Source organism: Folsomia candida, unplaced genomic scaffold (assembly GCF_002217175.1).
Source record: "Folsomia candida strain VU population unplaced genomic scaffold, ASM221717v1 Fcan01_Sc001, whole genome shotgun sequence".
Taxonomy (NCBI): Eukaryota; Metazoa; Arthropoda; class Collembola; order Entomobryomorpha; family Isotomidae; genus Folsomia; species Folsomia candida.
The window spans coordinates 25,346,545-25,360,193 of record NW_019091193.1 but is presented as its reverse complement, the minus strand read 5'-3'; the positions used below and the strand labels follow the sequence as shown (position 1 = coordinate 25,360,193).

General features: G+C 40.2%; 5 protein-coding genes across 5 annotated transcripts; 4 read left to right on the top strand and 1 right to left on the bottom strand.

Annotated features, from left to right (window-relative positions):
* Window positions 1-219: 219 nt before the first annotated feature.
* On the top strand, window positions 220-2,760 carry LOC118433788. The gene is made up of 9 exons (XM_035846018.1): window positions 220-340; window positions 436-563; window positions 620-705; window positions 788-860; window positions 947-1,609; window positions 1,667-1,810; window positions 1,876-1,980; window positions 2,069-2,244; window positions 2,315-2,760. The coding sequence occupies exons 5-9, from the start codon at window positions 1,567-1,569 to the stop codon at window positions 2,465-2,467; spliced, it is 621 nt and encodes a 206-aa protein (XP_035701911.1). The 5' UTR covers window positions 220-340; window positions 436-563; window positions 620-705; window positions 788-860; window positions 947-1,566; the 3' UTR covers window positions 2,468-2,760.
* Window positions 2,761-3,175: 415 nt separating this feature from the next.
* On the top strand, window positions 3,176-5,443 carry LOC110861048 (carboxypeptidase B). The gene is made up of 10 exons (XM_022110163.2): window positions 3,176-3,439; window positions 3,526-3,735; window positions 3,824-3,905; window positions 3,969-4,010; window positions 4,079-4,219; window positions 4,300-4,501; window positions 4,578-4,735; window positions 4,799-4,943; window positions 5,027-5,161; window positions 5,236-5,443. The coding sequence occupies exons 1-10, from the start codon at window positions 3,360-3,362 to the stop codon at window positions 5,289-5,291; spliced, it is 1,251 nt and encodes a 416-aa protein (XP_021965855.1). The 5' UTR covers window positions 3,176-3,359; the 3' UTR covers window positions 5,292-5,443.
* Window positions 5,444-5,947: 504 nt separating this feature from the next.
* On the top strand, window positions 5,948-8,853 carry LOC110863007 (inactive peptidyl-prolyl cis-trans isomerase FKBP6). The gene is made up of 7 exons (XM_022112216.2): window positions 5,948-6,132; window positions 6,352-6,631; window positions 6,709-6,973; window positions 7,171-7,360; window positions 7,485-7,697; window positions 7,784-7,895; window positions 7,974-8,853. The coding sequence occupies exons 1-7, from the start codon at window positions 6,083-6,085 to the stop codon at window positions 8,067-8,069; spliced, it is 1,206 nt and encodes a 401-aa protein (XP_021967908.1). The 5' UTR covers window positions 5,948-6,082; the 3' UTR covers window positions 8,070-8,853.
* Window positions 8,854-9,033: 180 nt separating this feature from the next.
* On the top strand, window positions 9,034-9,731 carry LOC110857421 (mediator of RNA polymerase II transcription subunit 31-like). The gene has a single exon (XM_035845301.1). It carries the CDS (start codon window positions 9,069-9,071, stop codon window positions 9,633-9,635), a length of 567 nt encoding a protein of 188 aa, XP_035701194.1. The 5' UTR covers window positions 9,034-9,068; the 3' UTR covers window positions 9,636-9,731.
* A 422-nt stretch (window positions 9,732-10,153) lies between these two features.
* On the bottom strand, window positions 10,154-13,360 carry LOC110841766. The gene is made up of 8 exons (XM_022087460.2): window positions 13,020-13,360; window positions 12,677-12,943; window positions 12,229-12,596; window positions 11,880-12,139; window positions 11,585-11,748; window positions 11,380-11,482; window positions 10,957-11,309; window positions 10,154-10,860 (listed from the first exon to the last, which is right to left on the bottom strand). The coding sequence occupies exons 1-8, from the start codon at window positions 13,164-13,166 to the stop codon at window positions 10,378-10,380; spliced, it is 2,145 nt and encodes a 714-aa protein (XP_021943152.1). The 5' UTR covers window positions 13,167-13,360; the 3' UTR covers window positions 10,154-10,377.
* Between the last annotated feature and the right edge of the window lie 289 nt (window positions 13,361-13,649).

Here is a 13,649-nt window from a genome sequence, read left to right as displayed (position 1 = left end):
ACGGGTAATGGTTCCACACCCGCGGTCACGCAACACATATACTGCCAATGTTCCGATAAGGTTTCCACGTTACTCTTGATACACTATACTTTTAGATTTTCTCCCAAACCTACATATGCAGGTTTACACTATGTATATCTTACGCTATCTACTATCTTATTTCATGGTTTACGTTTTGCAGCTCAACGTAGTGAATTTAAATTACACGAAAAATGTGAGTAATCCCAACGAGCTGTTCAACCTCACTCACGATGAGTTCACACTTCCCTCAGACCACACCTTCTCACTAATTCCAGTCTCTGAGAAATTTAACGGCTCTTATCATGATTTTCCTGTCGAGGTTTGGAACCAAACTGTCCTCTGTTTTTATTAGCCTTCTAAAAATGTAGGATAATTTGCCGAGTTTGAAATCGTAACATAAATGGTTCTCCTCAGACTGTCTGGAAAATTGTTGGATTTGCACACTACTATTGTGCAAAATACTTTAAGGAGAGACCTGCCGACCACAGCGCTATGCTTATCAAGTTTGAATCACTTTTCAATTCGGAAATTGTCTTTAGATGGTAAACATATAATACAATTACGCAAATATTCCATATAATAACTTACTCCGCTGTAGGTTTAATCCTGGAGCAAGAACAAATGAAACCTGGCAAAATTTGTATAGCGCATTTGATTTAAAAAAATTTGCGGATACTGTCGACAGTAAGAGTAGCTTTAATTCTTTGATTTTTATTGTTTATTTATTTTGGTCATCTTTTACTTATGTAAATTTCATTTGCATCAGTTTGTGTAGCGTCGGCAAAGCATGTGTCTGACTATCCGGAGTGGATAATGAGACCTTCACTCGACCGTCTCAGGTTGATGAAAATTATTTACTGGTCATTCTTGGAAATTTTGATTGGTCTACACAGGAAAAAAATACTCATTTTACTGTTATTTTTAGGCGAAAAAAGCGACTTGTGAGGAGCCATCCGGCAGAAGCCGGGTTATCTTATTGCTTGGAAGACCCAGTGGACCCTGTTCATGGATTGGGGACGGAAGTTTCGGACCAGTGCTAAGAGTGGAACAAGGTTAATTAGTGAATCTACTTAGCAGAAATAAATACAAGTAGATTTAATGCCAGCCATGTTCAAGATGTTGATTTATTAGATCAATATATTTTACTTAATTTGTAGATTGTACAACAAACTATATGTAAAATTAAAAATAAAGTGCGAGCACGACGCGTGTTTCTTTATCGCAGAATGTACTGCAGAATCTCGGGCTGTCTCAGTCTCAGGATCAGTATGGCCTTGCTTTTCTTCGCCTGCTATTCAGATAAGAGGAAGAGCATTCTTTTGGCTGCCACATGCAGAATAGAATAGGAAATAGGGTACTAAAAATACGGTGCAGCTGGCACACGTTGTCAAGCCAAGCTTATCCTCATGGCTTCCTTCGCTTGGCGATTCCACAAAGTGCAAAAGAAAAGAAGTCACTTGCTTGTCGGTTTTTCGCCAAGTTACACGCGTCCGCTGCGTATCATAGCTTTTAGACAATTTCAACAATTTATCAATTTCCGCAAAAATGTCAAGCACAATTCAACCAATTATCCTGAAGAGGGGTCAAAGTAAGTCTCACCACTTTCAGGCTCTAATCCTTAATCATAAGTATTATTTTTAAACAGTTCGTCTTACTGGCGGCCCGATTGATCATAAAAAAGCCAGAAGGGACTCATCTTCCCATTTAACAGGAGTTACTTCAACCAAAGCCTCTGAAAAGGACAAAAATGAACACATGGAAGACACTGAACTTTCTGGAATGGATGATGGTAAGGATTTATTTGTTTTCATCAGCGTCGTCAAATTTTTTTAGATTAATGACAATTTTGTGCAGGTTATGTGTCATCCCAGTCAGAAACTAATGTGGTTCGACTGAACTGCGCCCCACTTCCTGGCTCAAACTTTGATCTAGAGTACTCCATTGATGACAATACGACTGGTATGTTTTTTTAGCGTAATTTGACTTTATTGAGAGACTGGAACAAAAGTACGATCATCTACAAACCTTATGATCTATAATCCCACAGTGGCATCAGAGTCGGCATATAAGTATTTTGAAATTCGCTATCAAGACAGCTATCTGCACGGAATTAACGGGACATGGCCTCACCTAGTTCTTACAGGGATCAAACCGGACAAAGAAATCCCCCAGTCACAAATTACTGTCCGTTTTCCCCATGGTCGACTGTCGTCATCAGACCAGGTAAACAATTGCTCAGTTGAATGAGCCCAGTAAGCTTTACCTGATGCTAAAAATACTCCAATTTTGGCAGCTCCCTTCATTAACGCAGCACCGAGACGGGTATCTCCCTGCTCCTGCACAACAAGCATCCCTGAGCAGTATTTTCCCCCCGCAACACGCTCGAGAGGAACAGGCGCCCCTCTACTCGTACCATGATATCCTCCATGCGATGACCAATTGTTAGGGGATTTAAACATGTTGGACTTGGAAATCCAAAAACATAAATTTCAAAGGATCTTGGATTCAAAGCGAAGAAGGGAATAATGACACCTTCTATGATCTCGGTCACAATGAGTATGCATAGCGATATGGGCACAATCTTGTTAAGCTTATCAATTGTCAATTTTAACATTTTTACAGATGCATGTGTAGTCTGTTATATTCAGTGTAGCTAATTCTATTATATTTGTTAATGTAAATCAATTAAAATTACTTCATGTCATCTTCCAAAGTTAAAATGAAATAAACTAATGTACACGTTGACGCACAATTAATATTGATGTGCACACACTATTTTCTCTTGTGCACTGAACTTTGAAGGGATAGAGCTTCACATTTACATAAGTTAAATGATGCAAATTGTATCATTTAACTTAGCATCATTGCATCATGCAATGACGCTTTTATCATGTACCATATTTTCGAGAACACCACGTCATTAAATACAGATTTGTGTAGACAGACAAACACAAAATCAATCTCAAATCAATTAGGTCCGCGAGACAAGCTCACAATTATGTCCTGCACACACACTTCCACAAACGTGTGATTGAAAGATCCGTTATCAATGGAATCCCGTTGTCGGTTTCACACTTTCACACACAGACAAGTTTCCACTTGAAAGTTTGACGAATTCTCCTTCGTGAAGTGGAACATGGACAATGCTCATCAGATATCAGATTTACATATGACATATTTACTGTTAAGAGTACGTAGATGGAGAAAAAGGGTAGTCATGTAAATCGGACGCCCTTTGCCAAGTTTCACACACTGACCGAGGTACAGCACACTTGGTGTTCAGAGGCTCATTGGATTTGGCACATTCTGCACAAACTGCTGTCTGATTACGAATTATTATGAAGTTCTTGCTCCTCTTGTCGGTGGCCTTCTTGGCCTTCGTCCACGCCAAAGAAATGGGTACTCGGACTTACAAGGGGTAACACACCAAGAAAGAGAGGGTGCTGCTGGGAGGCACTGCGCGAAAATAAAGGTAATTAATTAGCAAGTGCATTCAATTTGCAGGTACCAGGTGTTCACAGTGAAGGTAACGAATCCAGCTCAATTTGAGGTAGTCAAGTCACTTTACGATAGCGATGAGTATGACTTTTGGACCACTCCTCGTAAGCTGGGCGCTACCGATATCATGGCTGCGCCTGAGCAGATAAAACAATTGGGCAAGATTTTTGCCGAAAATGGGATGCAATTTGTGGTCAAAGTTAAGGATGTCGGAAAGTAAGTTTATGAATGCAGTGACGTCTGAATAATTGCGATGGACACGAGTAAGCTGAACAAACTTTTGACTGTATTTATTTGCATGCAGCTTGATTCTAGAAGAACAAGCATCCAACAAACGTTCCAGTGATGGACGAATTTCATGGACAGCATATCCCTCTTTTGCTGAGGTACATAAACTTAAGCAAAAATAATCATCGAATACAGTATCAACTAATCTATTTGAAATCCAGATTCGGGACTGGCTGACCTCGATTGATAGCCCCATCGCAGAAGTAATTTTACTATTTTAAGTTCAAAATTTCGCATGTTCCTTTGTATTTATATAGATGTACTTATGAAGGTGTCGACAATTGGTTACACGCACGAAAATCGACCTATTTTCGTGGTTAAATTTTCCACTGGAGGTGCCCCCAAGAAATCAATTCTTATCGATGCAAACATACATGCTCGGGAATGGATCGCCGGCGCCACTGCCACCTGGGTACAACTACCAACGCAGCTAATTTACAAAATTAGGTCATGATTTGATAGAATGTACATTTTTACTCCAACAATTTACAGATAATCAACGAACTGGTCACCAATCCTGATCCATATGCAGACATTCTTGCTCAAGTGGACATTTACATTATTCCAATGGTCAATGCGGATGGGTTTGAATGGTCTCGAGCAAGAGATCGCATGTGGCGTAAAACGCGTTCAATCAGATCTGGGTCATCATGTATTGGGTGCGATCCCAACAGGAACTTCGCCTTCATGTTTGGTAAGTTTCATACGCATGATAAGCTAGCACAAACCAAGTATGTATGTTCAACAACGTGCATTGTATGGCGTTTTAGGCGGCGAAGGGACTTCTCCAGATCCATGCTCTAACACCTACACTGGAGCTGGACCTTTCTCCGAGCCCGAGACTGCTGCAATCCGTGACTTTGTTGTTGCCCGTGAAAGTGAGGGGGTCAAGTTCTATGCGTACATGACCTTTCACTCGTATTCTCAGGTTAGCCACTAAAATACCTGAAAAATAATAGCCAGATTAATATGACTCATGCTGTCGCTGTAGCTGTGGCTTCTGCCATGGGGCTACACTCAGGGTGTGTACCCCCCTGACTATGCTGAACAGCTCAGTTTAGGTCAGGCAAGCATTGCTGCCCTGGAAGCCGTCCACGGAACGGCTTATCAAACTGGACAAGGAGCTGATATTCTATGTAAGTGAAATCGTTCGTATGTAATTCTCAGCGTTGCCTGCCTCCGAACAGTGGATTATCACATTTGTGTGTAAATTATCCAGACGGAGTAGGAGGGGCTAGTGATGACTGGGCAAAGGACCATGGGATAAAATACACGGCCACCATTGAGATGAGGGACACTGAAGAAGGTTATGGTTTTATCCTTCCGGCCGATCAAATCATTCCCAACGCTGAAGGCATGGCATCTTAATAATGTTCTGACGTCGATCGCTTTATTATTGCTAATTGATATTGCAAATTATTTTTACAGAGGTCTGGGCTGGACTTTTAGTCGTCTTTCAACGCGTCATCGAAACTCCTGTTTAAGACACTCACTCTGCTTTAATCTAGATTTATTGTGTGTAAAACCATGTAATATGTAACCTCGTATTCGACAGACTTCTTTACTTACTGACGCCTAGTTGATTTGTGAAATAATTAAGTTAATAAACCAAACTTCGTTTATGTGTCTCACTGTACATATGCAATTTCTAAAATTTTTAAACAATCTGCTTAGCCGCAGTCTGTTATCTGGTTAAGTATCACTCGTAAACGTAATAAGGAGTTTATCGATAGTTATTTATGCAACATTGTTATTAAATTGCACTTTGACACTGCTAAACTATATAAAAAGTATGCAGAATGCCGTATCAGAATGCTGACACCGAACAGCACAGCATTTCGACATGAATCATGTGGCATGATTTATGTCCCAAGATGGGAGTCCCATGATGGGACATAAATCGTTCACCAACTATCATCATAAACATGATGATGAACGACGATCGATTATTGCTCATGCAAAGTAGCATAATGACATGGAGAGTGAAGGAATCCAAGTCGTTGAATATTATTATTAATTAATGTGACAGAAGATGGAGATGACCGAAAATTCGGTCACATCTCCAGTGTCCGATCGAATGCATATTTCATAATTTCATGTCCTGTGTGTGGTATTTTCCTGGCGGGTAGCACGTGCGAGCAATCATTTGACATGTTTGTTCCTTTCTTTCGTCCTCCGGCTTCCTTCTTGCTTTATTTCTTACTGAATGAATTCAATTCACTAAAAATCAAAAAACGATTTAACAAAATATTTAGTTTTGTCGAAAGTGTGTAAAATGGACGCTTCGTCAATTCTACCGTCTTTCAAACAACCCATCCGACTCAGGTAAATTACGTAGTTTAATTAATGGTTCTACATTAGAACTTCTACTGGTTTGATTTATTTTATTTTATTTGACTAGCGTAGCTATTCAGTTATCTTACGGGAATGACTGAATAGATAAATCCACTATTTAGTAGTCAATGATTTCACATGTAATCATTCAATGATTCGACATACATTGGCCATTCTATTTAATGTAATTAATTTAAATATAATATATAGAGAGTTGGTAGACAGCAAGCGAGTGATTTTCGAGATTGACAAGTCCAACCTTGACTCGGACATGGTTTTAGAGGATGATGACAATGCAACTGGCGGATATGACGAAGACGAAGGGCCCGTTACCGACATTGATCCGCAACGCTATGCTGCCAGGGAGAAGCGACGTGGACTTTTGCAATCATATGGGATAGACCCACAGATCAATTTTATCTCGTTCTACGAAGAGGATAAAATGGCAGAGATGAAGAACCTGGTCGAGTGCGGCGCTGTTCGCAAAACCGTAAGATAGATTGTTATTGATTAAGTCATTAGGACACAATTGATACAAATGGTTATGGTTTGGAAAACTTAATCCAGATAATCCGAGAGGGACAAGGTCCGCTGGTTCCCCAAAACTGCAAAGTTTTTCTACATTACATCATCTCCGGAAATGGATTGGATGATCCGTTTGATTCGACTATCATGCAAGGCTATCCACAGTGCCTTGATCTTCGGCAACCGGAAGTAATTCCCGGACTACTGGTTGCCATCCAGAGTATGCATATTCGTGAAGTGGCCAAAGTTTGGATTCGAAGTGACTACGCTTATGGAGCCCTTGGTTGCCCACCTCGAATTCCTGAAAGTAAGTTAAATATTTCTGAATCTTTTGATGCATGCTGATTGATGTTTATTGGGTGGCTTCCAAAAAAATATGAGGAGAGAGATTAATAAATTTTAGGTATTTATCGCGATAAGAGTAGCAAACTCAGTCGCATCTTGTCTCGACATCCTTTTTTCCTTCCATACGTCTCATAATGTTGAGTAATCCTTTTTCCATAGATTTGGATGTCTTCTGCATCCTGGAAATCTTGGATCTGATTGAAGAGAATCAGCTCAAGCTGGTCCCGTACATGACCTCGGATGAGCGAGGCCTGTTGGAGTTTCGCGAAATTTTTGACGCGGCCAAGGATTTGCGTGCTATTGCAAATGGTTTGTACGTGGGTGCTGCCTGGTGGCCAGCAGTCAAAAAGTGCGTAATATAATATTTAATATTGTTTTTGAGTACGCAGGCAGACCAACATAATTGTTTCTACAATGTGAATAACGATTGATTATACTCATTCGATACATACATGCATACATTTTGTGTGCAGGTATAGGAAGGCTATAAACATCCTTGAAGACTATGGCACCCAAACCCAAGATGACCAAAAACAGCGTGAACAATTCCTCTACACGTTGTACATGAACTTGAGTGCTTGCTACTTGAAGTTGGGACGCCCTCAGCAAGTGTGCACCGCCTGCAAGTTGGCTCTTCGAAGTGCAGAATTTTCCAAGCAAACGGTGGATGCAAAGTTATACTTTAGGTAATATATTTGTACTTGCACATATCTAAGAGAGCATGCTACCTATGGATTGAATTTATGACTTGTTTTTGTCCTCTCTTGATTAGGTTTGCTGAGGGAAAACTAATGCTGGGTGCAGGGAAGGATGCAAAAAATTTGAACCAAGAAGCTTTACGTCGGGACCCTACGGATACAGCTATCTTGGACCAAAAGAAGAGGGTAACTGTCTCACCTGTTTAATTAGACCTAATACAATTCGCTAATGTAGTGTTAAAGTATTTGTTTTTGACTTTACAGATTGAGGCTGATATTGAGCACGACAGATTGACCACGAAACTCACATATACAAAAATTGGGAAAGCATTCTGCTCCTCAGAAAGGACTGATACTTAAGTCATATATTTAAGATATATTTTCTTTACATTTCTCATTTATTTATTCTCATTTCTTGAATGAGTCACGAATAATAACTTGTTATTTACACACGAAGAAGGACGTTCAAGACTCGATTTTTATTGCAGATTTTTGTTGGATTGAAAATAGTATTTTGTGAACGTTTATGATGATTTTGTGTCTTCCTCAAGACGTGCCTTCCGATAAGAGTTTGTGGGCACTTGGCAGAGGCAGCTCTCGATTGGGCGGAGTGATGACTACATGCCGAATTTCACGGACGGTGGTAAAAGGGTTGCCTGTTTTCCGCTGACGAGGATCGTGGACTTGCCGAGTCTACAAGTTGGCAACTAGCATAACGAACAGCACCCCACAACCTCAAAACGCCTCAAAATTATATACTAATCTAAGAGCAATCCTTACCAGATCGCTCATTGCATATGAAATGAGCCAAATGTAGACAATGAGAACTATTTACTTTTCGAGAAGCGGTGAGAGAAACTTTTAAATTCTTCTCTTTCTCATCGTCTTCGTCTGCAATCAATCACCATTCACCATTCCATAAATGAAACTTTTTAGAAATTTCTATAAGTTTCCAAAATAAAATTGTCTTGTGTCTTGAGCCGCAATTAAAGAAGCAGAAGGAAAGGGATTGGCAATTGTAGTAAAATAATCCGACTGCTTGTTCGGGGTTGTGAGATAAAAATATACTTTTAAAATTGTGATTAATATTAAAGACATTAAAGTGCTTCACTGCCTTCAGCTTTATTGTTTTTCGTATTCAGTAGTAAGTGTATATTTATTTTCTCATATAAACTGCAAAAAATGAAAAAGGGAATATTTTTTAAAGTTGTACACAATTTGGTTTGAGCCTAAAGTTTTTTTTTGTGAATTTTTGTTTGTCTAGTACAAAAAAAATCACACGAAAAAACAGGAAAAATCAGGGGTCCCCTTTCCTAGATTCCTACGGTATTATTTATTGGTCAGGCGGAAGAGAGGAGGATGATGATGGGCACGCCCCGTGGCGAATCTGATGACCAGCTTCGACTTCGATTTCAAGTGGAATTAGAATTTGTTCAGTGTCTCGCCAACCCCAATTATCTCAACTTCCTGGCGCAGAGGGAGCATCTCAAGGAGCCAAGCTTTATCAATTACCTCCGCTACCTCCTCTACTGGAAGGAGCCCGAGTATGCACGTTTCCTCAAGTACCCCATGGCCCTCACTTTCCTCGACCTTCTTCAGTACCCCCAGTTTCGAAAGGAACTCATGAATAACAAGTGTGCAAAGTTCATAGATGATCAACAAATCCTTCACTGGCAACACTATATCCGGAAAAGATCTAAACTTGTCCCAGGACCGGGAGGAGCAGGAAGTGGGGGGACGAGCAGCAGCAACGCCACCACGACCAACGCCGCTGGGACTGCCACTAACAGTGAAGCTCAAGGTCCCATCAACAATCGAGATAATGGTCCTCCACCCTCTTCACAACAACAGCAGCAGTCCAATTCAGCCATGACCCAACAACAAACAACGACAACAAACACCTCGTCCACTAACAATACTAAATGATTCAAAGTTTTGTATCCAAATTTCTTTTCTACTTTAATATAGAAAATCAATAAAGCCGTCGGATGACGAAATATTTATATTGTGCTATTATGGGTACATATGAAATTAGAATTTATGACCAATTCTTTTTCTCGTGTTTTTCGCCAAAAGGGGGATAAAAAACGTTCCCCAGCATCCCTATTCCAGGAAGTGTGCGATCTCGTTTTGACGTTGGAGGTGATGAGATAAGTAATCATATGCTAATCAGACAGAAAGCTACTAAATCACCCCCTCCTTCGAAACAATCTGACCAATAACTGCATTAACAAACATTCAACAAACAAAGCCTAAATTATTTGTAATTGTTTTGTGTTGAGGAGCTGACTGTTCTTCTAACTCTTAGCGACCTTTCATGTATGTAAGTATGTCATATGCAACTGGAATGACTAACTACATAATTGACGACCAACAACATTCATTAATACTAATGTAGCATCATGCTATTTGAATAAATAAGTTAAAAATAAAATGCAATACAATTGATCCCATTTAAATATTTATCAAATTCATTAAACCATCAGTCAATAATTGTATTAAAGCAAAAAAAACAATATTAAGTAATTCATGTATCATATCATGGATAAACTTTTCAATTGTCGATTAACGTAACTAGTGATTTTTATGTAAAGTAAATGAAAACACGAGCGTAAAATATGCTGAATATCGACAAGTAATCAATGTCCACCGTTCTTAAAAGTATTATTCACCAGTCATCGTCAAACCGCATCCGATTTCCCTCTTCACGTTGTCGTTTCAGGTCGACAAGTCTCTGAGCCCTAGCTTCCGGCTCCAGGTCCACGATTTTGAAACGTTGGGACCGACTCCAGTTGAGATCTAGCTCAACACACCGTTCGAGAGGCCAAATGAGTTGTGTTGGTGGTGTTTTCAACCCATTAGGCATTCGGAGTTGCATTTCTTTGAGCAGATCTGGAAATATAAATCCACGTTCCAGGACCTTGGTCCGCTTTTCAGAAATTTTTCCAAAGAATCCTAAACGTTGGCGAGCTTCCACTCCCATCGCATCACTTTCCCCCCACAAGACTGGTTCAATGTCGCGCTTGGCAAGTTCTTTGGCATGGGCCGAGTAATTCCTTTTAAGAATCTCTAATGCTTTCTCTAGTGTTTTGTACATCCATTTTTTGCATTGTTTCGTAGAGCAGTGCACGATACTATCCGATGTATTTTCCTAGGCAAGGAAATTCACATTATTATATCACTATTTGTTGAAGTGGTGCAAATTAAAAGAGGAATAATAATTTTGTGGTTTTATGAGAGTACATACGCGCTGGTGCCAGAGACATCCGAGCCGAAGGCGTTTGTCCAGTGATGAGCTGATATCAAAACTGTGAAGGGTAGCGGTTGCGTACTTGATGGACGCGACGTACGCCAAACTTGAACTTTCTGCTGGAAGAGGAACATGTTTGGTAGTGGTACTTTTCGCTTTATCACCACCCACTCCGGTACCTACAGGATCACTCGCCTTGACCACGGACTCGGTTGACTTCTTGACAGGTCCCTGCACTTTCTGAACCACTTTTGCTTGTAGGTCTATGGCGCACTGTCTAATATGACAGGTTCGAAATAACTCTGAGACAAAGCGTTCCATTGAGAGAACGCGAATCCGAGGGTTGCTTCCTAAATAAATATAAAGAGGAACATTTGGCAAACTCGTATATGATTATTTCTGGAACGGAAATTTGCTCACCATGCTGTGCCATCAGCCAGGCCAAGCATCCAACAGCTATCGGGATATTATCTTCAGCAGCGAATACATAGTGGTAGGGACGCCGTGGGGTCTCGTCCGACAGCTACAAAGCAAGAAGAGTGATATTTACATTACAATACATATCCTTCATTTCATTTATGTTCTTGCAATGGAATGCTACACAATTGCTAATGGTTAGTAATACCTCGAACGTTCGTGATTGCTCCCAGATTGACTTGACGACCTCGTCGTATCGGTCTTCCCCCACAGAATAGGCAAGTCCTCGACTGTAGGTGTAGGGAGGAATTGGCAGCGAAAGTTTCCTGCTCTGTTCCTGCACCATCTTCCAATCTCCAAGCTTGTCAGAACCTGCACAACACAACAATTAAAGTGAGTTAAATCAGTTAAATATGACAGATAGATACAACATATAACAATACAATATAGTTAAAATAATGCTTTCCAGGCATAACAAGAATTGTAAAAGATCGAAGATTTACCAGGATCAATTGGTGACCCCCCATACCACACCATCCCATCCTTAAGGTTCCAGGTGAGGCAGCAAAACTCTGCAGGAGCAGTAGTCTGTCCTGGTGCAGGACAATAGTTGTTAAAATGGACGTAAGCAAACGTCAGTTCAAGAAACTTATCAAAATCCAGCACGGCAGCAAAATAGTCTTGAATTTTTGAAAATGCTTCATCCTGGTCGTGAATATTAATTTGAACATTCTTAATCGACCAATCGGGAAGTGTTGTTCGTCTAAGACAACATTAAAACCATCGCTCATAATAATTCAAAGGCATTAATAGATTTGAAAGAGAGGTGAATGTAGAATATATAATGCTTACTTGACATTATGAGGACCAGAATTTTTGAAAACTGGCATTTTCGGTGGTTGAAATAAGTGAAAAACAGAACTAGGCTCTGGCTCCTTTCGAGTTTCTTCTGTATGTTCAGGTGCTTTCTTTTTGGATTCTGGTTTAGAACATTCCTTTACTTCCACCTTGACTTTCTTTGCGGTTTGTTTGAAGAGAGGGTTAGGAAGAACGAATGGAGATGGATTCGATTTGGGCCGAGCAGGTAAAGACGACGGCACAGGTAACTGTAAATCCATCGGTTCTGAACCTGGTTGAGGGAGATGGCCATGTTGACGCATGTGTTTATCAATCTTATTTCCAGTTTGCAAGAGTATATCACGAAATGATCCAAATTCTTTCTATAATAAATAATAATAGAACATAAAATAAGAATGACACATAAATTTCTAATGGAAGAATCAATTTCTATTACTCGTACCACTGGATCAATGTCAAGCTGCACTTCCGGTTTCACCCAGTCTCGTTTCTGCCCTCGTCCATCGGCTAATCTTTTACCTGGTCGTCCACGGAGGAACATATTCCCTTCCCCCTTTGGAACAACGTACGGGACTTGTTGCCCATGCACAACTGGGTCTGGTGGAGATAAGACGGATTTCGCTTTTGGTCGCGTCTGTGGTGGCGGCGTTGATTCCTCCTCCTGCTCGTGGTACACGGCATACTTGTCCTGTTCAGTCTTATCCATTCTCTGGAAAACATAAGACAAACAATTATTTCATATTTCTATTTATGAAATTAAAAATAACACGGAGTACACTACTTACACGCCATTCATTATCCAAAACAAATGCGACATCCTCCCATCCACCAGAAAAGGTCATCCCTTGTGCCTCTAACTGACGACGACGTATGGTCATAAACGACGTAAAAGGCGTCATCTTTAGCTTCTTTCTTTGGGGGGTAGACGACATTATGGTGCGACAAAAAAAATAAAGGTCAAAGCCAAAATCTGCTTGGTGGAGTGTGAAATGAAGAAGCCAGTCACTGACTACTGACACTGACTGACACGATGGAAAGACGACGCAAAATTATCCCACCAAAATTCTGAGCTCAAAATCTTAAGGTATGTCTCAATGTGCCTCAATCTCAGAATTTCACTTTGTCTCACTTTGTTTTAGGGTATTTTCATGGTATGGTAAAAATTAGTACTTTCATTCATTGCTTCTCCATGAATTTATCCCTCGAGCTCGACCTTAGTATGTAAATGCAATCATAAACTATTGAATTGGCATATATGTTTGGGCTACACCACAATTCCAGATTATTCAAGTTCATGTTCACTGAACAAATATAAATGTCCATGGCATTCATTCATGCATACGTGCGTACATGTCCCTGTCCCTGAGTTTCTCTCTCGTTTCCCTGTCATGAATCTAAACCAAAATGCTGCTGTT

What these genes read in the sequence shown, in the direction of transcription:
- LOC118433788 (XM_035846018.1), top strand. Translation starts at nt 1,567, where the DNA reads ATGTCAAGCACAATTCAACCAATTATCCTGAAGAGGGGTCAAA. An exon ending in TATCCTGAAGAGGGGTCAAA is followed by an intron (nt 1,610 to 1,666) that starts GTAAGTCTCACC and finishes ATTTTTAAACAG; the next exon opens with TTCGTCTTACTGGCGGCCCG. An exon ending in ACTTTCTGGAATGGATGATG is followed by an intron (nt 1,811 to 1,875) that starts GTAAGGATTTAT and finishes AATTTTGTGCAG; the next exon opens with GTTATGTGTCATCCCAGTCA.
- LOC110861048 (XM_022110163.2), top strand. Translation starts at nt 3,360, where the DNA reads ATGAAGTTCTTGCTCCTCTTGTCGGTGGCCTTCTTGGCCTTCGTCCAC. An exon ending in AAAGTTAAGGATGTCGGAAA is followed by an intron (nt 3,736 to 3,823) that starts GTAAGTTTATGA and finishes ATTTGCATGCAG; the next exon opens with CTTGATTCTAGAAGAACAAG. An exon ending in CCGGCGCCACTGCCACCTGG is followed by an intron (nt 4,220 to 4,299) that starts GTACAACTACCA and finishes AACAATTTACAG; the next exon opens with ATAATCAACGAACTGGTCAC.
- LOC110863007 (XM_022112216.2), top strand. Translation starts at nt 6,083, where the DNA reads ATGGACGCTTCGTCAATTCTACCGTCTTTCAAACAACCCATCCGACTC. An exon ending in TGGTGGCCAGCAGTCAAAAA is followed by an intron (nt 7,361 to 7,484) that starts GTGCGTAATATA and finishes TTTTGTGTGCAG; the next exon opens with GTATAGGAAGGCTATAAACA. An exon ending in TCTTGGACCAAAAGAAGAGG is followed by an intron (nt 7,896 to 7,973) that starts GTAACTGTCTCA and finishes TTGACTTTACAG; the next exon opens with ATTGAGGCTGATATTGAGCA.
- LOC110857421 (XM_035845301.1), top strand. Translation starts at nt 9,069, where the DNA reads ATGATGATGGGCACGCCCCGTGGCGAATCTGATGACCAGCTTCGACTT.
- LOC110841766 (XM_022087460.2), bottom strand. Translation starts at nt 13,166, where the DNA reads ATGTCGTCTACCCCCCAAAGAAAGAAGCTAAAGATGACGCCTTTTACG. An exon ending in TCTGGTCCTCATAATGTCAA is followed by an intron (nt 12,140 to 12,228) that starts GTAAGCATTATA and finishes ATGTTGTCTTAG; the next exon opens with ACGAACAACACTTCCCGATT. An exon ending in CTGGCTGATGGCACAGCATG is followed by an intron (nt 11,310 to 11,379) that starts GTGAGCAAATTT and finishes ATATTTATTTAG; the next exon opens with GAAGCAACCCTCGGATTCGC.